Source organism: Phaseolus vulgaris, chromosome 2, assembly GCF_000499845.2.
Source record: "Phaseolus vulgaris cultivar G19833 chromosome 2, P. vulgaris v2.0, whole genome shotgun sequence".
Taxonomy (NCBI): domain Eukaryota; kingdom Viridiplantae; phylum Streptophyta; class Magnoliopsida; order Fabales; family Fabaceae; genus Phaseolus; species Phaseolus vulgaris.
The window spans coordinates 44417150-44439132 of NC_023758.2; the positions used below are offsets into that span (position 1 = coordinate 44417150).

The 21983-nt window shown below is 33.3% G+C and overlaps 3 protein-coding genes across 6 annotated transcripts; all 3 read left to right on the forward strand.

The window, feature by feature from the left end:
- The first annotated feature begins 1493 nt into the window (after positions 1-1493).
- Positions 1494-9699, forward strand: LOC137812497 (uncharacterized). Its single transcript, XM_068614490.1, has 13 exons — positions 1494-2055; positions 2135-2289; positions 2887-2978; positions 3683-3796; positions 5160-5490; positions 5931-6110; positions 6300-6380; positions 7176-7394; positions 7547-7689; positions 7778-7944; positions 8524-8741; positions 8891-8983; positions 9256-9699. The coding sequence occupies exons 1-13, from the start codon at positions 1869-1871 to the stop codon at positions 9454-9456; spliced, it is 2181 nt and encodes a 726-aa protein (XP_068470591.1). The 5' UTR covers positions 1494-1868; the 3' UTR covers positions 9457-9699.
- A 905-nt stretch (positions 9700-10604) lies between these two features.
- Positions 10605-10994, forward strand: LOC137809529 (uncharacterized). The gene has a single exon (XM_068610636.1). It carries the CDS (start codon positions 10605-10607, stop codon positions 10992-10994), a length of 390 nt encoding a protein of 129 aa, XP_068466737.1.
- A 1763-nt stretch (positions 10995-12757) lies between these two features.
- Positions 12758-21713, forward strand: LOC137812498 (protein CHROMATIN REMODELING 24). Of its 4 annotated transcripts, none has more exons than XM_068614494.1 (26): positions 12758-12975; positions 13050-13142; positions 13214-13300; positions 13387-13479; positions 13565-13642; positions 13723-14339; positions 14422-14552; positions 14653-14707; positions 15015-15143; positions 15969-16076; positions 16202-16257; positions 16329-16419; positions 16734-16871; positions 16966-17043; positions 17165-17371; positions 17452-17523; positions 17783-17863; positions 17947-18065; positions 19044-19155; positions 19383-19451; positions 19546-19640; positions 19738-19869; positions 20549-20611; positions 20700-20832; positions 21130-21293; positions 21421-21713. In XM_068614494.1, exons 1-25 carry the CDS (start codon positions 12870-12872, stop codon positions 21277-21279), a joined length of 3093 nt encoding a protein of 1030 aa, XP_068470595.1. In that variant the 5' UTR covers positions 12758-12869; the 3' UTR covers positions 21280-21293; positions 21421-21713. The 4 variants fall into 4 exon arrangements, with proteins under 4 accessions (XP_068470595.1, XP_068470593.1, XP_068470592.1 ...); XM_068614492.1 differs by having other exon boundaries at positions 20697-20832; positions 21421-21560; XM_068614491.1 differs by lacking the exon at positions 21421-21713 and having other exon boundaries at positions 20697-20832; positions 21130-21374.
- Positions 21714-21983: the final 270 nt, after the last annotated feature.

A 21983-nucleotide genomic window follows, 5' to 3' on the forward strand; every position in this document is an offset into this window, starting at 1 on the left:
CATTGTATCTTCATAGTCTATCAAATCCTTTTTAAGATTAGATCAAATTTCGACTTATGAGAAGATTGTGTGATTTTGTTTCATTTTTAACTAATGATTTTGTAAAAATAAAAATAAAAATTGGAAAAGATATTTGGTTTTTGTATGAAATGAGGAAAAATTTTCCGTTAATTATTAAAATTGGTTGATTTTATAAAATTTACAAGGTTGAAAAAATTGTGTCAAAATAAAGTCGTATTAATACGATTTTGATATTCATGCTAATTAGACACAAATTTGATTAGATAATTTATTGTTAAATATTACAATTAAGACGTGTCTATGTGCTACAATTTCATTTTTATTGTATTTTTTTTGTCAATTTTTTTAAAATTGTAATAATTAATTAATATTTTTATAAATTAAAAAATATTTGACAGGTTTTATAGGAAAAAAAGTTCAAATGATGAATGATTTTAAAAGGAAGCTCTAATTGAAACGCGTCAAAATTGAAAGTCGTTTGAAATGAGATAAATAATTCAATTGCTAATATTCGAAGGGATTGGGTTTACCAAAATTTTGATAAACCAACTATTTACTAATAATTTTTATATTTTTAATATTTTTAGGCATTTTTTTATATTTTAAGCTTTTAATTATTGTTGGTATATTTTTATATATTTTACCGCTTTTATTTTTTACTTTAATTATTTTTTAATTAAAAATAACTATTTTTTTATCATTTATAAAATTTATAAAATTAATTATTTTATTTTATTTTTTAAAAATCAATAAAGCTGAAATCATAATTACGTGAGATGACTTCGTTGTAACCTTTAAAAAAAATTCTTATGAAAATCATATCGGTTGAGATAACTTTATTTTGACATAACTCATAATTTTTAAAACCAACTCCATTTCTATAATTAATCAAAAAAAATTGTCCTTATTTTATATATAAAGTGACAATATTTTATATTTTATTTTTATTTTAAGACTTGTTAGAAGGTTGTTTAGGATATTATATAAGAAAATATTTTTATAAATAAATGATATTTCAAGGATCCCATTTTATAAATTAAAAAGATCATTACGATGTTCAATAAACTTGAATATTATATATATATATATATATATATATATATCATACTATAATGTATTAAAGCAAAGTTTCATTTCCGTATGTCATATGAACACGATGATTACTATAAATGAAGAAATAAAATAGAAAAGTAATAAAACATTAACTTAAAAGTTACACCAATTTATTCATTAGAACTTATTTTCAATTAAATACTTCACGATTTTAAAATAGATTCTTTAATGAGTATATATTCGAAACAGTTATTTTATAAATTATTTAAGAGGATAAGCACTATGTTACAAGCTAGCTTTCATAAGGAAGATTATATAAGAGTAATTAAAAATATTATTTATTATAATAAATACGAAATTAAATTACATAATTTTAATGCAAAAATTGAAATATCTTGCTCACTACATGTTTAATGATAAAGAAATTGCTCTCACTTGATTCTAGATACAAGTAATTATGGTAGAGGAAAAAAAAACTCACTACCAACATATAGAAATATGAATATTTCAAAATATGTTTTTAATTATTCTAAAAATATTACTTTTGTAATAATTTTTATTATGAAATATTCTAAAATTATTAATATTTTCAGAACTCTGATCCTAAAATATATTTTTTCAAAATATTTTTTAAAAAGATGTAAAGATTTAAAAAAGTTATTTTTGGATAATAGTAAGCAATTCCACTGTTAAACTAGAGCAAGAGAGAGAAGAAGGAAACAATACACTTCACCGCCACAAATCAGAGCCGTTCATAAATCTCAGCTTCCGTTTCTCCATATCCAAATGCCACAATGGCAACGGCGCCGTTAACTCTCCATCTCTGTCGCCTTGGCCGAAACTTAGGTACAACGCTCTTTCTCACTCCCGCACCCGCTCTTCCGAACCCTCGCCACGTCACTTTCCGCCGCAAGTTCCGCCGCCAAATATCCTTCTCATCCTCTTTCTCCCGGCGCTTCTCCGCTAGGTCCACCTCCCGAGGTACGCGAATTTCGTTTTTCACGTCTGCTTGGCTTCGGAGTGTGTTGGAAACTGAAATTATTTGCTTGTTTGGATTTAGGAGAGGTGGATTGTGAGTTGGGAGTGGTGGATGAGAAATATGATGTGATTGTCGTTGGAGGAGGTCACGCTGGTTGCGAAGCCGCTCTTGCCTCTGCTCGTTTGGGGGCTAGGACTCTTCTTCTTACTCTCAACATTGACCGAATTGCGTGGCAGGTTAGCATTTTACGCTCCTTCAATTATACTTGTGTATGTTATGGCTGTTAATGTTAACAAATCTGTCCCTGTTCTTTAAAGATTGAGGATAAAGTTTTTTTTTTTCTCTTCACTAGTTAGTAATTATTCTAGATACGATTTTTTAATTTATTATTGTTATTATACACAAAAGAAATCCCTGGAGGCTCATAAGATACGATTGAGATGGCTAAAATGGAGAAAGAAACTGGGGTTTATCTGTGGTCGCAATAGCTAACTTGGTCATAGCCCTCACTGTTAAGTGAGGTGTAAAAATTAGGGTAAAAATATAAGGTATAATGAGTTGTTCCATGGGCTTGACTCTCTGTAGCAACTGCTGCATAGATTTTGTAACTTGAAAATGCAGCGTCCTTGTAGGAAAGATGCTGAGTGGACTGGCCATGTGTTTTATTTTTGGTGCTCGAAAGAAAACTACATGTTTGCCATTTCTCCTGCTTTTGCTTGCTGTGTATATGCCCCTTCCTTGCCTTTGTTTCGGTTAAGCACATTCTGATATTGTTGATGCATGGCTTAATCCCTAAATATTTAGAGTTTCTGATTGAGACGAGTTTGGTGCAGCCTTGCAATCCAGCTGTTGGTGGGCCTGCAAAGTCCCAACTTGTTCATGAAGTGGACGCGCTAGGTGGTGAAATAGGGAAGATTGCTGATAGGTATTTTGAAGGAATCATATGTCTCCACTTATACATTTTTGCAACTTGGTTCCCCTAGATTTTGTGGATATAATTGTAACTGATTGTTCAAAATTCTTCTTTTCAATCAAGGTATTGTTAAAGGTTGTTTTGCTGTTGTTGGTCATAAATAAGAGTTGATAGGAAAATGTTTAAAGTCAAGGGGAAAGTGGCAATATAGTCTTCTGGACTGTTGCAAGATGTTCTTATGTTTATGTGTTCAAAATTATACGAAGAGAGGATGAAATAAGAGCCTTGAGGTTCTTAATTGCTTTATTGGAAAGAAATAATGTGGGTCCATATAGGCAAAGTGAGTTATTGAGTTTGAATTTGATGTGATATTCTATTGTGGTGATGGACACTATGCTAAAGCATCATGTTCCTAAAGAAAGTCTTTCACTTTTGAAGCATTAATTTATTTCGTTATAGTTATTTTGTTTTGCCCAAGAATTCTCAACTCACACTATATAAAATTTAAGAAATGATATTATCTTTTAATAATTTCCTCTACCATATGATGCACCTTTTAATATCGCTATATTAGATATTTACTTTTATTGTATGCTTTCTTCCTTAGATTCTTGAGTGATGTGTTTATAATGAACTACTTTTGGGACATAATATACTATGAAGAGCAGTTTTTTCAGGTTTTTGTGGCTTAAATACACATTTCTACTTGTGTTCAGATGTTACTTACAAAAGCGTGTACTCAATGTCTCAAGAGGTCCTGCAGTTCGTGCATTACGAGCTCAGACTGATAAAAGGGAGTATGCCTGGCAAATGAAAAATGTAGTAGAAAGGCAAGTTCGTAGCCATAGTTTTTCCTTTTCTTTTGTCATTTGCATGATCTATTTTGCTATACTTAGGTTTTGCTAGCAATCGATCACATTCACATGCAACGACCAAATGATTCTTTTGCAGTAATATTTTTCTTGTGGGGTTAGGGTTATTTATTCTCATAACTTTAGAAGCAATAACATAAACACCACAGTAGTAGGTGTGAGAGATATTTAGATTGGTTCTGTATAGTCAACTTGGCCAAGTTAATAGTCAACGAGATAGAGTCATGACTTACGTATGGCTGGTAGGATAAAACAAATACTTGGGATGAAATAACTTTTTAAAACCCTAGTTATATAAAGTGCTGGGGGCATTGCCCTCGACCCTTTGATAAGTCCTGCATGTGGAGTCATTTTTCATTAGATGATATTTCCCTTGTCATGTAGATGGCCAGTCTAGTACTACTGGTTCAAGCCCTAGCTCCTATGATGCATGAATACAATATGAGTTTTGGATACTACACGCATCCAACATGGTGATTCGTCTCATCTTGTAAAATATAAATATAGGATACGATACATTCAGAAATGTTTAAAGTATGTATTTATGCATATATATAATTCACAAAATAAAATAAATGTTATTGTAATTCTTTAAAGAAACCGTTTTTAAATTGAAAATCATTATTAAATATCATCCTAGTCAAACTTATGAAACCCAAATGTATATACAAATTATAGTTTTATACGAACAAGTGGTGGTGACTCGTGAGAGTGAGAGATGCTTCTATCAACATTTGTTATTACAACACTTGTTTTCTAGTTAAGTGGTACTCAAATATCAATTCCTAAAAGTGATTTCATGGAATAAATCACAAAGATCATATATTTTCTGTATGTTTAATGTTTGGAAATATATAAAAATAAAATTGATGATATATACTAGTGGAATGTTATATATGAGGCTATTTTGGGAGAAAGGAGGGTTTGAGGTGTGGGATCCTTGGTACTTGGTGCCTTATTCTACATGGGTAATAAATGAGAGGCAGACCCTCACCTATCAAGTCTTTTATTGGATTAAGGTTTAACCCAAAGGACAATGAGAATTCGTAATACAGGACTACTATTAGTTGTACCAAAAAGCAACAATTCTAACTTACAAGCACTCTTTCGACGGATATTAAGCATGCTTTTATTTTTAATTACAGACACTCCACATACACATATTTTAAACATATCTAAGGGTATTTGTGTCGGGTACGTCCTCGACATGGATACATTGACCTGATGAACTGACTGGTTCATCACAGTTCTTCACATGTTATATGCATTTTTCTTTTTTGTTATTTCCCATCAAGTTTTGTTTGGACTTTATTTTTTGCAGCACTCCAAACCTTTCTATTCGAGAGGCTATGGTCACAGATATTTTACTAGGGAAGAATGATAACGTGGAAGGTGTTTGTACATTTTTTGGAATGAAGTTCTATGCTCAGTCTATTATTCTTACCACAGGAACTTTTATGAGTGGTAAAATTTGGGTTGGTCGAACTTCTATGCCGGCAGGAAGAGCTGGCGAGTCTGCTTCACTTGGATTAACAGAAAACCTACAGCGACTTGGTTTTGAAACTGATCGGTTGAAAACTGGAACCCCAGCCCGAGTGGACATTCGCACTGTAAATTTCTCAGTATTAGAACCACAGCATGGAGATGAACAGGTTTGTCCATTTAAACCTATCAGTAGGTTCATTAGATTCAATTTTGGTTCAAATCAGGCTTTGGTTTGTAGTTTGCAAATGGTTTTTTTCAGGACTCAATCCAATTGTCACTTCTGATTATGTTAATATTGATAGAACATAAAGGCCCTAGTAATTTTCTCTCTGGAGAATCATGTCTACCAGCCGCCAGTTGGGCATGATCCAAGATGTTTCTTAAGTTATCTCTCGGATTGCCTTGATTGATAGTAATATTTAGCTTAGATAGCTAAGCAATAATTTAGCTCTGATAGTTCAAACAAATTATGACACAAAAAGTAGAACTTTACTTTTCCCCTACTTCTGAAAGATAACAAAAATACTGAGTTTCTATAATCTGTAACTAAAAACATTTACTCTAACAAAAAGATAGTGTTTCCCCAGTGTATCTTCATAATTGGCAGGTCAGCTGGTTTAGTTTTGATCCAGAGGTCCATATTGAAAGAGAACAGATGTGCTGCTATCTAACTCGTACAACAAGTACAACTCATCAGATAATACGAGAGAACTTACATGAGACTCCCACTTATGGAGGATGGGTTGAGGCCAAAGGACCTAGATACTGTCCATCAATAGAAGATAAGGTGTGCTTAAAAAAAGTTACCCTGGCTTTATTTATTTCAGTTTAATATCTTTATGTCCAGAATTAACTGTAATCATCAATTCAATCCGTACTCCTGACAAACCTGAACCATTTAGAAAAAGGGGTCTGAAGCATCATATACTGGAATCTTTTGTATTATTTTCTGATGTGATATATTGTTCACTTTTAGATTGTAAGATTCCAAGATAAAGAGTCCCATCAAATATTTCTTGAACCCGAGGGTCGAAATGTGCCTGAGCTCTATGTGCAGGTAAGTTATACTTTTGTATACTCTTATTAACCACTTTTCTGTAATCTGAATGAAACTTGACATTTCTTTTGCAAGCAGGGGTTGGGGGTGAGTGGGTGTTTGAATACAATGATGTGATGAAGATTCATTAGCATACTGAGACTGTTGTTCCTGAAAAAATGATAATCAACCACAAAAGCTGTCATAACAAGTACATTTTCCTATTAAGGGATTGATGCATGCAATTTAGAACTATTGAAGCATCCCTGCGCCCATGATCCAAATTTTGTCACGTTCTTTCATGTTTGGTAAATAGACAATTCATTATGATACAAGAGAAAGACACAAATGCAAGAATATAAGTAGTCAAAAACATAAAAAAATGAAAACAAAAAATGAAAGGAATAAAACTGCTAAGAACAAGAGACCTGCAACACCGCATGTTCATCTCTCGGTAGGTCTAACAAAGAAACCCCCACAAAAAAGCACCTATTAAATCACCAATGAATTCTGGAGTAAAACATCTATTAATGGACTTAGTGGGTTCGATTTTCTTGACTAGGAGTAAAGGAGTGTTATTGGATTTATAAAAATAAAATATAGTCCTCCTACTCTTTTGTTGCTATTTTCTAGCCGGGGAAATTCTTTTTGGGGGAAGTAGGTGGCAGTGCTAATGGCTTGTCTCACCTGTTCTTTATCTTGAGAGGAGTACTGTCCTCCAACTTTGTGCTCTTTTTTTTTCTTGATGAAATTAGCATAGATAAACTATTTCACAAAAGGTTGAAGTTTGTATGGTTAATGCTTTCTATCTTATAGGGGTTCTCGACGGGATTGCCAGAGAGATTACAATTACCTTTGCTGAGAACTTTGCCCGGACTCGAGAAGTGTTCAATGTTGAGGCCTGCATATGCTGTGGAATATGATTATTTACCTGCTCATCAATGTACTAGGTCTCTAATGACAAAGAAAATTCAAGGATTGTTCTTCTCTGGTCAGATAAATGGAACTACAGGCTATGAAGAAGCTGCCGCACAGGTATTATTTAAAGTTCATTTGTACTTTTAAATATAATAATTTGTGATTTTTGGGTGTTGTGAACTGTGAGTTGTATCATGAGTTGATATTTCTTGGGTATCTGAGCTTCCTACTAATCTAGCAAGCCTTCAACCCTCTATGCTATTCCTTAGGGCATTATTTCTGGTATCAATGCTGCTAGACATGCAGATGATAAGCCACTTATTGTTCTTGAGAGGGAGAGCAGTTATATAGGAACATTAATTGATGATCTAGTAACCAAGGACCTGCGAGAGCCTTACCGTGTATTAACCAGGTAAGCTAACCAAAGATAACATTTATGTTGCTTTATTCTGTCTCGTCTTTCTTGACATATAAATTGAAATTTTTGTTCTGCATGTTAGCCGCTCAGAGCATCGGTTACTCTTGAGATCCGATAATGCTGATAGCCGTCTCACACCTTTGGGTCACGAAATAGGATTGATAGATGATAGACGCTGGAAACTGTACCAGGATAAGCAAGCTCGGATTTCTGGGGAAAAGAAGCGATTGAAAAGTGTCCGGATTTCAGGTTGGTTTTTCCACTATGCTTGTGTGGCAACCATTGTTGGGAGCTGTTTCTTTAAAAATTGACTGAAAGAAAGATTATCAGTTTGGGCAAACAAGATGGCAACATCTGCGCATAATAACAAGATGGTTGACTGTAATATAACTTATTCTCACTTCTGTTGTGTTCACTCCCTTCCTTTTCCTATAATCTTTGACTAACAAAATGATATAATAATATTGTATTAATAACAGATAGTGGGTTTTACAAAAATTGTAGCTTTAAATCTTCACTCTTCTGCACTTTATACGGTCACAAAATATTTTATATAAGGATTACAGTTTAAAATGTAATCAAACTACTTTTAATATAGTCTGGTAGATACTTCACGCTAGTGTTAATAAAAGTCCAAGTTATCTGTGATTACTATTATCCATTCTCTAGGAACAAAAAGTTTTTTTATACAGTAGGAGTACATCATTATATTTATACTGATTTTCCATCGTTGTATGCTTCCCTCCAAATACTTGCTCTGCTGTATATTATGTAGAGATTTTATTTGGCTAATTATCAATTATCGCTACTCCCCAATTTTCTCATCAGGAGGGGACTTGGCTTCTGAAGTCACTAGTCTGTCTGGTCAGCCCGTGAAGGACTATTCAACATTAGAAAGCCTTCTTAAGAAACCACACATACAATATGAAATTCTTGACAAACATGGTTTTGGCGATGGAAGCTTATCAAGAATGGAGAAAGAATGTGTTGAGATTGATATAAAGTACGAAGGTTTCATCTTGCGTCAGCAAAGCCATCTTCAACAGGTATTTATCACACTTGTTAATGAGCAGAGGGAATACCTTTTTGCTTTTTGTTGACCTCAAAATCCCAAATTATTTTGATTTTACACATTTTAGAACTTCAGCTGTGTATTTAATGTCAAATTTCATTGTTATGGTGGATTTACCTATAGTTGGTTGCTCAACATCATAGACCACTTCCCGAAGACTTGGATTACTATGCAATGACAACATTGTCTCATGAAGCTCGCGAAAAACTTTCCAAGGTTTGTAAGTTATATAAGCTAATCAGTATAGATATTTGGTTAATTACTGGTATGTTCGGTAGGGAGGAAAGAAATAGAGAGTGAAAGAGGTAAGAAAGAAGTGATTGCATCAAGGAAAGCTTAGTACACTTTATTAAATAGTTTTAATATTTAACTGTTAAATGATGTTATATATACTTTGCGGTGAGTTTAATACCACAGGTTATGAAATATTCTCCTTAATGCAACTTACTCTCTTGTACTTGGCGACAATGTTATCTCAATGATTTCAGGTTAGGCCTCAAACCATTGGTCAGGCAACCAGAGTCGGTGGGGTAAGCCCCGCTGATATCACTGCTCTACTCATTGTGCTCGAAGCCAGACGGAGGAAAGCTCAAGAACAGAGGAGGTACAAAATGATGAATGCCGTTCAAGCAAATAACCAAGTTGAGATGCCTGAAGTTTCTTTGACTGAAAAAGTGAGCTCTGGATAAGTTTTCACGTCACATTGTTACCTGACCATTCTACCAATTTTGATATTCAGCATGCCACATATATATGCGGTGTAAAGGCTGCAAAATCGTAGTGTCATTCATAGATTTATAGATTAACAGAAAGGATTGGATGGAAAGGGAAAGGAATTAATTGTATTTTTTACTTCATTTGACAATTTGACCCGATTGATAAAATTTAAACAAATTATTTGTTGATATAAATGTCAATTTTTCTTTTTAGTAGATATACTCTTTTAGTTTATGAACTTTTTCTTGATTTGGCTTTTGGTCCATACTTCCAAAGTACAGGTCTCAATATTTTCAATTCATGTAGATTGTAATCGTTGTAATTTTTTGCTCGATATTTATTAAAGCATTGGCCTATTATTTTCAATTATTGAAGTATTATTGTTCATTCAGAGTTTGCACCAGTGAAATTGTGAGGATTTATATTTAAAAAATTAAAGTAGAACCAGTATTTAAATTGTGAGAAATTATACATTATTGTTTATTTTATCCTTTTATTAGCCGGCTCTCTGTGGTGGTAGTGGAATCAACGTGGGAACTGAACTTGTACTAAATTTTAATGCAGAATATAATTATGCCCATCTGTTGTGGAAAACATCTTTTACAATCACCTTTTTAAAATAAACTACTTTACAACTTTCTAATAATGATAATAATATTAATAATAATAATAATATTGACGTGTACTAATACAGTATTATCCTGTATCTTGTCAATTTTGGGTATTTTGTATGCATAAACATGACTTCTATAAAGAATGGGTTTTCAATGTGAATTAGTAGCATATGTATGAAACAAACCATCTCTAACCTCAACTTGGATAACCATAATTGGAACCCGCTTCCCTCTCTCTTTCTCTGTCTTCGTTTCTATCGTTAACACCATTTTAGGTTAACAAACTTTTGAACATGACTTCCCTTTGAGAAAAAATTCCCATTTTCAGGCTTCCTTGCAACTGCTACACCAGGAAAAATTAGAACTGGGCACCTCCAAATGCAACCTGCTTCTCACCCCATGCCACCCCAATGATCCTTCCTCCAACATTAACCCCTCACCACTGCTCAAAATGGATGAAGATAAAGAGGAAATCCTGAATATTTGAACATTATTCCTAAACACAAATGCCTGTGTCTGATCCTAGTTCTGGGCGCACGTTCGTATGGATCATAACTGGTCTTTTGTTCATCTCTGTAGTGGCAGGAGGTGCATGCCTTGTGGCATACATGCTCCTTCCTGAATCAGAAACATCATCATCTTGGATACCCGAAATTGGGGTCGCATTGGTTTGCCTACCATGGCTCTTTTGGTTGCTCACCTTCCTATACAGAGTCTTCTCAAGGATTTTTGGATGTAGAGTTAGCATTGGTGGAGGTGGAAGTGGAGGAAATTGGGTTTCTGCAAATGCAGATGTGGAGGTCGCATCTCAGGCAAAAGGTGGTAACTTAAACAGGGAATCATCCATTGCTTCACACGAGAGTGAATTGGCACTTGCAAAATCTATGGCCTCATGATCATAATTATCTTGGAATTTGCATGCATGGCTCCTTCTTTATATAGCCTTTACCTTTCATTTTCCGTTCAGCTTCTCTCTGGGTCACATCCACCATCTTTCGATCTCTAATCCTCACCATGCATCTTCACCTCATGGGAATATACAGCCAATGCATGCATGCATGTCCATTTCAATGACAGAATTCAAGTTCGTTTTCACAGAAAACTCTGTTTTTTCTTTATGTATATAGCTTTTAGGAAACTTTTGACATGGGTTTTTATGTATAAAGAAATGTAAATTTCAACCACTCTCATTGGCTTCTTATTTTCTAGCTCTTTTTTCCTTCTTTGAAATATGTAGTCATTCTTCATTCCTTAATGTCCCTGTTTTAGCACAAGTTTATGACTGTTTCCCTTCTCTTCTTTCATCTCTTTTCTTGTTTTTTTGATTCATTTTGATTTAGTATGTTTCAAGGAAGACAAAACACCAACAAATGTACATTTCTGTAACAGTAGAATTAATGAACAGCAGAGAAGAAACAAATAAAAACTAATTGAAATTTGTTATCCTTCTTTTAAACCAAAATTGCATCTTTGCTACATTATCATTCATGAGATTAAAAACCTTCAAAACCAAGATTCCAAAGTGAAGAGTCAACATAATCTTTGGTTTATGTGCCCTTTTCTAAATAACTCATAAATTAATTGAACTTTTATTAGTTACCTTTTTTTACTTGTTAATTCTCTGGTTTACTATGTCAAATATTAATCTAGTTTTCGCTATACATCTGATTACATTTTTTGTTATAACACCAGAGGTATTCAAACTCATTAAAAAAGTCTTAAAACAGAAAAACAGAACAAAAAACTTGACACTAATTATATTTATTATTATTGTGAGATAAATAGTTTTAGTTCAGCTAAACTTGGTTTTAACATGATTTCTAAATAATCTATCGATTAGAACCAAGAAGTAAAATATGACTCTCAGGTAATGTTTTTTAAAGATAGAAAGTGTATGGATGTGAATGTGAATGAATAAGAAAAAAATTGCTGTTAAAAATAAAGGATTAATTGAGTTGAATTGCAAGATAAATTGAAATTAAGCCAATACAAAGTTACATTTTAAAATGAGTACCATATTTTCACAATCATTATTACCTATTCAATAAATTAACAACTACTTCATTATTACTTGTAAAAAATAATTTAAATATTACTAGTATTATTATTATAAAAGAGTTATTAGTAGTTGTATATGTAAAAGAAGTTGTCAAAGTATATATTTTTAAAGAAAAAAAGGCTTAATATCACTAATTTTTTTATAGTTTTGGTGAATTTTATCGTTTTCAATATTTTTTTTTTATTTTCTAAGTTTTGCCAATTAGACCTTAAATTATAATAACTGATACCACTAATGTGAAGTGATTTTGAGCTTAGAGAAGAATATGTATTATATTTTTAATTTCTCTTTTCATAGCTAAACTTTTGTATTTTTGTAATTTTTACTATTGGACTTTCAATTTGGTTAATTTTAATATTGAACTTTCTATTTTATTAATAAATTAGGTGAAAATATTTTGATGTTAGATTAATTAGAAATGATGTAATATCTCAATTCTTAAATATATTAGTGTTTTCAACTAAAGTGTAATGTGTGAAAACAACCGTTAATATAAAAATAAATAAAGAAAAAACTAAAGTTTAATTGAAGGTTAGAGAAAAATAAAAAAATATGAAATCATGGAGTGTGGTTATTAGGATTTGGAATGAATAACAACATTAAATAGGAAATGGAAGAAGAGAAGAACAAGAACATGTTCCTTCCCTAACCTTGTCCAAATTCAAATATACTAAACAAAGCGGGAGAAGAGAGAAGAGAAGAGAGAAGAACAATGGCTAACAACAAGAGCTCCAAGAAACCAATAAGTCTCAATGACAGTCACTATCGCTTCCTCCAAGATCATTCTGCTCCTCCCAAACCCTCTTCCAAACCTTTCGGTATGTTACACGCTTTTTTCTCTTTTCTCTTTTCTTTTTCCATTTCAATTTCTTTTCTCATCAACCTTTCTCAGATGATGAAGAAACGATCGAATCCTCCACGCCAAAACAACAACACCAAAACATTCCCCAATTTTCCGCAATCACCGACTTCGATTCTCCAATCGGTACTTTCATTCTACCACTCAATCTGGCTGTTCACTTCTCACGCTTATGCTCACCTTCTTAATACTGTTAGGGTTAGCATCGGACGACAAATATGAACCGATCAAGGTACATGAAGCGCAACAAGTTGTTGCTCCGTCCTACCATATTTCTACTGCTAGTAAGTCTTATATTTTCTGCTTCACTTCAATCTCAAATCATTCACACTCGTTATAATATGTCACATTCGAATATTGGTGTTATCAGGGCGCAACATAGACAAGAAACACGAACCGACCATATTTAAAGAAGAAGAACAGGAAGAAGAAGATTCACCCAACGTGGTTAGTTCTTCCCCTGGTAAGTGTTATCTTCTCTGCTTCACATTATTTTGCAATCATCACCGTCGTGAAAATCTACTTTACTTGATTATTTTGGTTGTTAGGGCAAAACTCCGATGAGAAACACGAACCGATATTTTTTGAAGAAGAAGCTCCACCCGACGTGGTTGATTTTCCCCCTAGTAAGTGTTGTCTTCTCTGCCTCACTTTAATCTGTAATCAGCACTGTTGTTAATTTTGTTGGTGTTATGTTTTTTTTTAGAGGAAGAAAGGACGACGAAGGTGAAAGTTCAGGGGCGGCGCCGCCTCTGCAAGATTGTGCATGAAGACGCTGGAAAAAGCGTGGCGGTTGATCAGTCCAATTTTGATGAACTGATCGACCTTGATTCGCCGATTCCGGTGCCAAGAAACGTCATCCAGATTGAGGAGAGTGGGGGCAAGAATGAAATTAGGGATATTTTGACTGAACTGAACGCCAAGTTTGAGTTGCTATCGGTTGAGAGGAAGCCGAGGCCGAAGCGTGTTGAGGGTTTGGTTAAAGGTAAAGAAAGTTATGATGATGAGGGTTTAGAGTATGGGAGTGCAGGGTCTTCGTTTTCTCCGCATCAGGAGAGCTTGTCTGAGGGTAATAAGAATGATGGTGGCCACAGTATTGAGTGTGATTCAGAGGATTCTGTTGAAGTGGTGGATAATTTTGTGCCAGAGAATGATGGTTCAATAACTCTGACGGGTCCTAGATCAACTTATCAGTTGCCTGCTAAAATTGCAAAAATGTTGTTTCCACATCAGCGGGAGGGGTTGACGTGGCTCTGGTCTTTGCATTGTCTGGGAAAAGGGGGAATCTTGGGGGATGATATGGGTTTGGGGAAAACAATGCAGGTAAGGAAATAATAGCAGAACCTTGAGAAATTATATTTTGCAATTGCTGGCATATGATGCTAATACTGGATAGTTCTTTTAGATCTGTAGCTTTCTAGCTGGACTGTTTCATTCTCGTTTAATAAGAAGGGCATTGGTTGTAGCTCCCAAAACTTTATTGCCCCATTGGATCAAAGAATTGTCAGCTGTGGGTCTATCCAAGAATACAAGAGAGTGAGCTGCCTCGCTTCATTCATCTGAGTGGTTTATCTACAAAATGCAATGTTGAAACTTTTCTGCTCTAATAGCAACAACTATTCGTCCATTCCTGCAGATATTTTGGAACTTCTACAAAACTCAGAGAATATGAACTGCAGTACATACTTCAGGTTTTGGATGTTTCTTGTTTTTTAATTAAACTGAAAATTTCTTGAAATTGAATTCTTAGGGCTCAATACTGTCAGGATAAAGAAATATGTAATGTTTTTGTGTGTAACTCAAAACTGAGCTTAGGAATTGGAATGAAACTATTTCATGGTAGGGCTAGCTGCCTCAAATTATTTAGGAAAGTAATATCGATTTAAATTTGTTCACCAGTAGACTTTTAGTTGATTTCTGGAGAATGGTGGTATTTGGATGTTCTAAGTTCTTTGTTTCTGTCAATCTTCAACTATATTCTCATGTCTCCTCTTCTAGGACAAAGGAGTTCTTCTCACTACTTATGATATTGTCCGCAACAATTCTAAGTCCTTACGGGGGAATAATTATTTAGATGACGAGGAAAGTGAAGATAATGCTACTTGGGACTACATGATACTGGATGAGGTAAAATTGATCTTGTTTCATTTAAAACTTATTTAATATTGGGTACTTGGTTTGTCTACCTGCAGTCCATTAACCTTTTCCTCACCAACTTTTGGATCTTGTATTTCTCAGATGATCAATGAAACAAATTACTAAAGAGAATGTTAATGTGTATATAGTAGGTTGAATAGAAGATACATGTGGGAAAATTTTTAATTGATTCCTTTTTTCATTTCAAGGACTTAAGCACCTTTTATTGTAAGAGAGTGCATATCACCAATTGAATGAAAAGTGGAGGTCTGAATTTTTCGCATGCATATTTTGCCTTACTGTCTTTGTTTCTCTCTAAATACTTCTTTAAATTGGTAAATAATTAATTTAGTCAGTTTGCATTTTGATCCAAAGAGACAGATAAAGCTTCCAAATAGCAGGAAAGGGGTGAAGCAAATTTGGAAAAGCAGAGAAGTGTGTTAAATTAGTTATAAAAGAAGCAACAAATGTTTAAGTATTGGTTATTCATGGTTGCAATCTATGCTGTATTGCTAATCATGTCATAAAGAAAATTGTATGTCATTAATAACTGGTTCGAAAATTTCGGTGTGAAATTTGACTTGTGTGTAGTCTCTGGTATGCTGAAGTAAAGTAATCAGCTCTCCTTTTACGTTTCTTGTTGCATATTTAACTAGTGGGGACTTTTATGGTACTCCTTCAGTATTTGATGATGATGTTCATTATGTAGTAGGCAGAAATTTCAACTATATGCAATTGAATTTAAATACTTATATTAAACTTGTTGCAAAAGGTTTTATAATACTTTCTTGTTTTCAAAATTTTTCTTAACTTTAGGGGCACCTTATAAAGAACCCAAACACACAAAGGGCTAAAAGTTTGCTTGAAATACCAAGTGCTCATCGCATTATCATCAGTGGCACACCGCTGCAAAATAATCTCAAGGTATTATTTGTTGTAATTCTTTTGTGTTATAATCACCAAGATGTTTTTTTATCATATTTTTTATTATAATTCTTTCTGTTTCAAGTTTATGTTTAACTGTTGTCATTCTTAAAACTTCCTAACAGGAGTTGTGGGCGTTGTTCAATTTTTGTTGCCCAGAGTTGCTTGGTGACAACAAATGGTAATGATAATTTTCAGGCTACATTCTTAATTTATTTAAGGTGTCATAACATAAAAATTATAACTTATCAGGTTTAAAGAAAAATTTGAAAAGCCCATACTCCGTGGAAATGACAAGCATGCTTCTGACAGGGAACAACGTGTTGGTTCATCTGTAGCAAAGGTAAGGATTATTTGTGTTCCAATATATAGTTCATGTGACTTGGCCTTTGGCTTTGGATGGCGAATAGTATGTTTTATGTTGTCTTTGTTCTTGAGCTCACATAATAATACATACAATGAGAAGTATATGAATATGATTAGATATGCTTTCTGCTCTTCTACTTCAAGCTGTTCCTTTGTGAAGCATTATATCATGGATTTCATTGTAAGTTGTAATTTATATTTGTGTAGTGGTCTCTTGTATTCTGATCATCAAATCAATTAATAACAAGTTTCCCATTGACTTAAGTGTTATGACTGCTACTTTTTCACTAGGAACTAAGAGAACGTATTCAGCCTTACTTTTTAAGACGAATGAAGAGTGAGGTATTCAGTCGAGATGATGAAAAAACAACTGCAAAACTTTCTCAAAAACAAGAGATCATTGTGTGGCTTCGATTGACCAGTGTTCAGGTTAAATATGCAATTGTTTCTTGTTTTTCATTATATCTTATGAGGTTAATCTTAGCAAATTTTGATAACTTTGTTTAATTTCTATGTCATGTAGCGGTATCTTTATGAAGCGTTTTTGAAGAGTGAGATTGTTCTCTCAGCATTTGATGGCTCACCATTGGCTGCCCTTACGGTAACTTTCGTCATGTTATTTGTGCTACTCTTGTTCTTGATGTGTTCTTCTTATATTCGGTTCTTCTTCTCCTCTTTATATAGTAATACTTTTGTCTTCTGAAAAATTTTAAACTGATCAGATTTTAAAGAAAATATGTGATCATCCACTTTTGTTGACGAAGCGGGCAGCTGAGGATGTGTTGGAAGGGATGGACTCAATGCTAAAGCCAGAAGAAGCTGATGTTGCAACAAAATTGGCAATGCACATAGCCGATGTTGCTGACACAGATAGGTTTAGAGATGAACAAGACGTGTCATGCAAAATTTCCTTCATTATGTCATTGTTGGTAAGTGCCGGTCATGCAGTTTATTTACCACTGGTTTTTACTTCTTTGCATAGTATTATAGTTCTTATTCTATGCTGTAGGATAATTTGATCCCAGAAGGGCATTGCGTGCTTATATTTTCTCAGACTCGCAAGATGCTTAATCTTATTCAGGTTGGTTGAGAAATTATTATGAAATGCTTTTCACTTATTTTGTCTGTGAAGCATGGATTGGTCAAACAGTTTTTCAACTGTTTAATGTAGGTCAGTGGTTTTCATGTCTGGAAAGGCATAGTTAGTGGTTTCATAATCTTTTTAGTTTTAATGATCGGTAGGTATTTGTTGGAGGACGTTCAAAGTTCCTTGTCTCGTTATTTTAATGTCTGTTTTTTAATAAGAGTTGATTTAAGGGTTTTCTTCTGCTTGATTATAGGAATGCCTACTATCCCAAGGTTATGACTTTTTACGAATTGATGGAACAACAAAAGTCAATGACAGACTAAAGATTGTTAATGTAAGTGCTTTGCACATTTAACTTAGTAACCTTGGTAATTCCCTAACTTCTTTTGTCTTATAGACATGTTGTTTGGATTTCAGGATTTCCAAGAAGGTGTTGGAGCTCCTATATTTCTCTTGACGTCTCAGGTTGGTGGTTTAGGACTTACACTTACAAGAGCAGATCGTGTGATTGTTGTTGATCCTGCTTGGAACCCAAGGTGTGTTTTGAAGTATATTATTCCACTTTAAATTTGTTCTAAATTTTCTGTAAAATTTACAAAAAGAAGTGGAATTATTCTAATTTAGGAACTGTTATCCACTTAAGTGGTGTTAATGTCCTATTGTCTGCCAGTAGCTTTGTTAGTGTCCTAAAATTTCGCCACACATGCAGCTATATAGAAGTTTCTCCTGTGAATATTAATTGTTTTATTTCTTGTTTTACATTTGATCATTATTGTACAATACTCATCCAATCCAATAGAGATTAAGCTATTAAGCACCTGACCCTATATTATATTAGTGTTGGTTAGCTAAACCTATTGTTTTTCTTTATAACAATTTGCTACGGGTGGGCAAGGGGGAGATTCTTTTAAAAACCCCATTCAAATCCAATATAATTGATTGAATTTGAAATTTGGATCAAATTAATTTGGATTTTTTGAATTTAGTTTAAGTTTGGATTTAAATTAGATTAAATTCATATCAATTTAATTTGGATAAAATTAATTTTAATATTGGGACTATTATATATGATAAATTTCACTAAGTTATAAATTGGTTATATTTTTTACTAAATAATTCAAAATATAAATTGTTAATTTTGGGAGAGGGAATGCCCATGTACAGTGATTACTAACAAAATGGTTCAACAAGAGGATACAAGTGTTTGGTGGTTCTTATTGAAGTTTTTAATTTTTTCCCTTCATGCATGTAAAATGTGCTCTGTGTCTGTCTATTTTTAATATAATATCTTAGTCCAATTAATTGGATTTGATTTAAAATAAAAAAATATGGATTTTGATTTGAAATTGATTCATTAAAATGGACTGAAAGTGATATTGATTAGTATGGTTAAGGATCGGATTTGAATATTTGAATTTATTTTTCACCTACAATTTTACAATTTGATTCATTCCTCGTGGGAGGGAATTTGCTCATGTTGCTTTTAAAGCACTATGATTTTTTGGTTCTACCAGTACGGATAATCAAAGTGTTGACCGTGCTTATCGAATTGGTCAAAAGAAAGATGTCATTGTATATAGACTGATGACGTGCGGAACTGTTGAAGAAAAGATCTACCGGAAACAGGTAATTTTTCCCCTTATTATTTTTGTAGAGTATCAATGCAATGAACATATACATGTATATACACGTTTTGCCGAATAAAAAAACATGTATATACACGTGCACATGCATGCAGAAACATGAAGTGCGTGTGGGTTATGTATGTCATAATTTTGATTGAATTACATGGCAAAAAAATATGTGGTTAAGACATTGATCGAGTTTTTTCGTACAATTTGCATGTTTTATAGGTATACAAGGGAGGATTATTCAAAACGGCTACCGAACATAAAGAACAGATCCGGTACTTTAGCCAGCAGGTACAATTTTTGTCGGACGTATTATTGGTTGAGAAATGCACTTGCATGTTCAAAAAGGTGTGATTTCGTGTAATCTTCCATTCATCCCTTGCAGGATCTTAGGGAACTTTTCAGCCTTCCAAAAGAAGGATTTGATGTATCTGTTACCCAAAGGCAATTGAATGAGGAGCACGACCGTCAATATACATTGTAATGAGTCTACAATTTCGAAATGTGTTTAATGTCCTTAGAAATAAGTTGAGTCTAATGAACTCGTAAATTGAACTCAATCTTGTATTTCGTGTAGTGATGACTATTTCAAAGCACACATAGAGTTCTTGAAGAGTCAAGGCATAGCTGGAGTTAGTCACCACAGTTTACTCTTTTCAAAGACAGGGCCGCCGGTTCGTGCTGAACTTGAGGATGATGAAGTTCCAAGGTAATGCTTTGTGGACATGGTCCTACTTTAGGCCTGCATTGGCCAACGGGGCCTGCCTGCGTCTTTTATTTATTGACTGTTTCTTCCTGCACCTCCATAGGTTCTTCTGTCACCCCATACACAACGTGAAAATACCTTTTTATCTTTCTTGTGCCACTTCCATAGAGTAGTTTCCGGATTATGTAATCCGAACACGCGTTTGAAAAAAGACTTCCGGATTACATAATCCGGGAACTAATTATGCATATGAAAAAAGACTTCCGGATTATGAAATCCGGAAGCTAATTATGAATTTGAATAAAGACTTCTGGATTACGTAATCCGGAATATTACAGAGGGTATTTTTGGAAATAGAAAAATTTGAGGTGAGAGAAGAATATATGGAGATGTAGGAAGAAACAACCTTATTCATTTTGTAAATATGTTTTTTCTTGTTAAATTTCTTTTAACTTGACCTTTTTTCACTATAAATCTAAGATAGTTAAAAATAAATTTGCAAATAATTTTTTAATATTTTTGTAGGCTAATGGTTTGATCCATGAACTCATTACATGTATCAACTTGCGTCGGCCTGTAATTAAAAATGCTACGATTTTTAGGTTTAGGTCGTTCTTGTTCACTATTAATGTTTTACATATTCTTTATCAAACCTAAAGCTCCATCAATGCAATGGTTGCAGGAATTATGGGACTAGATTTATTGGGACTTCAAGATCATCATCAAATGACCATATTACTTATGGGTACGAGGCTATCATTGCACTTTTTTTAGAAATTTGAGGTTGCCTTTTGGTTTAGATTTTGATTTTTTCAATTTGTGCTTTAAAGCAGCTCCGAGTTTGCATTTAATCCTAAGGATGTTTCCACAAGCAAAAAAGGTTCTTCTCCTATCAGTGCTGGTAAATTGACCGAATCAGATATCAAGGATAAAATTAATCGGCTCTCTCAAACTCTCTCAAATGCGGTAAGTTTTTTCTCTTGTAGATGGTTAAATTGTTATTCTCTACCCTGATTATCATTCTATAGTAATTTAATTCCAATTTTGTCTAAGAATCTCAGAGTCTCAGAAGTGAACAAATTGTACTAGCTGTCCGATTTGGACTTGTAGGTATATTAAGTCAAGTATGGAAATGGGAAATGGTTATTATCGGAAGTACTCATTTCAGTGACCAACCTTAGATATGGAATAGATGTGTGGATTGACTAATTCTGAATCGAGATATTGTGGACTGATTTTATTGTATCCGTTTAATCTTTTCAGGCTATGATTGCTAAATTACCTGACAAGGGTGAGAAACTGCAGAAACGGCTTGAGGAACTGAGTTTAGAGCTGGCTGAACTAAGAAGCGAAAGAAATGTGATTGATTTGGATGCTTTTACCACTGAATTTCAACAAGGGTTGAACGTATAGTATTATCCCTTCAGGTTTTGCTCAACAGTGTCAAACATTTCATTAAAAGTGTTTCCAATGCTTCATTGGTTAGAAAATGAAATGAAAATTATTTAGATGGGTTTTTTAAATTTTTTCTTTGTTTTTGGTTTTCAATTTTAGGTTGATCCGAGGAAAGGGTGACCCGTGCACGAGACTTTTTACAAAAATTCCATGTACTTATTAAGAAATTAAAATAGTTAGAAGAAATGAATATTAGACGCAAGAAAGATAACTAAAATTAATAAATATGAAATTGACATAGTTGGGGAAAAAAAAACAAATGAAAGTCATTGTAAATAATAATATTTTGGTGCTCTAATATAAATTTATTAACTTATGAACTATATGGGATAGGGACTGTGTACACAAATTTGCAATAAGTGGCATTAAATATATTAGATTCATTACAACTTTATAGCACTTAGTCACACAATATAACAGAATGAACAAAGAATAGTAAATGAAGAGTGTTGAGCAATATCAAATTTATTGTCAATAAAAAAATACCTGCATGCATATGTAATCTTAAATAACATAAATTATACAAAGAAAAATATATTTATAAAGAATGATTTTGTATTTGTCATAAATTCTATCTTAGTACTCTAAAAGAAATCATACAAATACAAAGGTTAAGAGTGTGAGAAAATATAATATAAAACAAAATGAATTAAATTAAGATG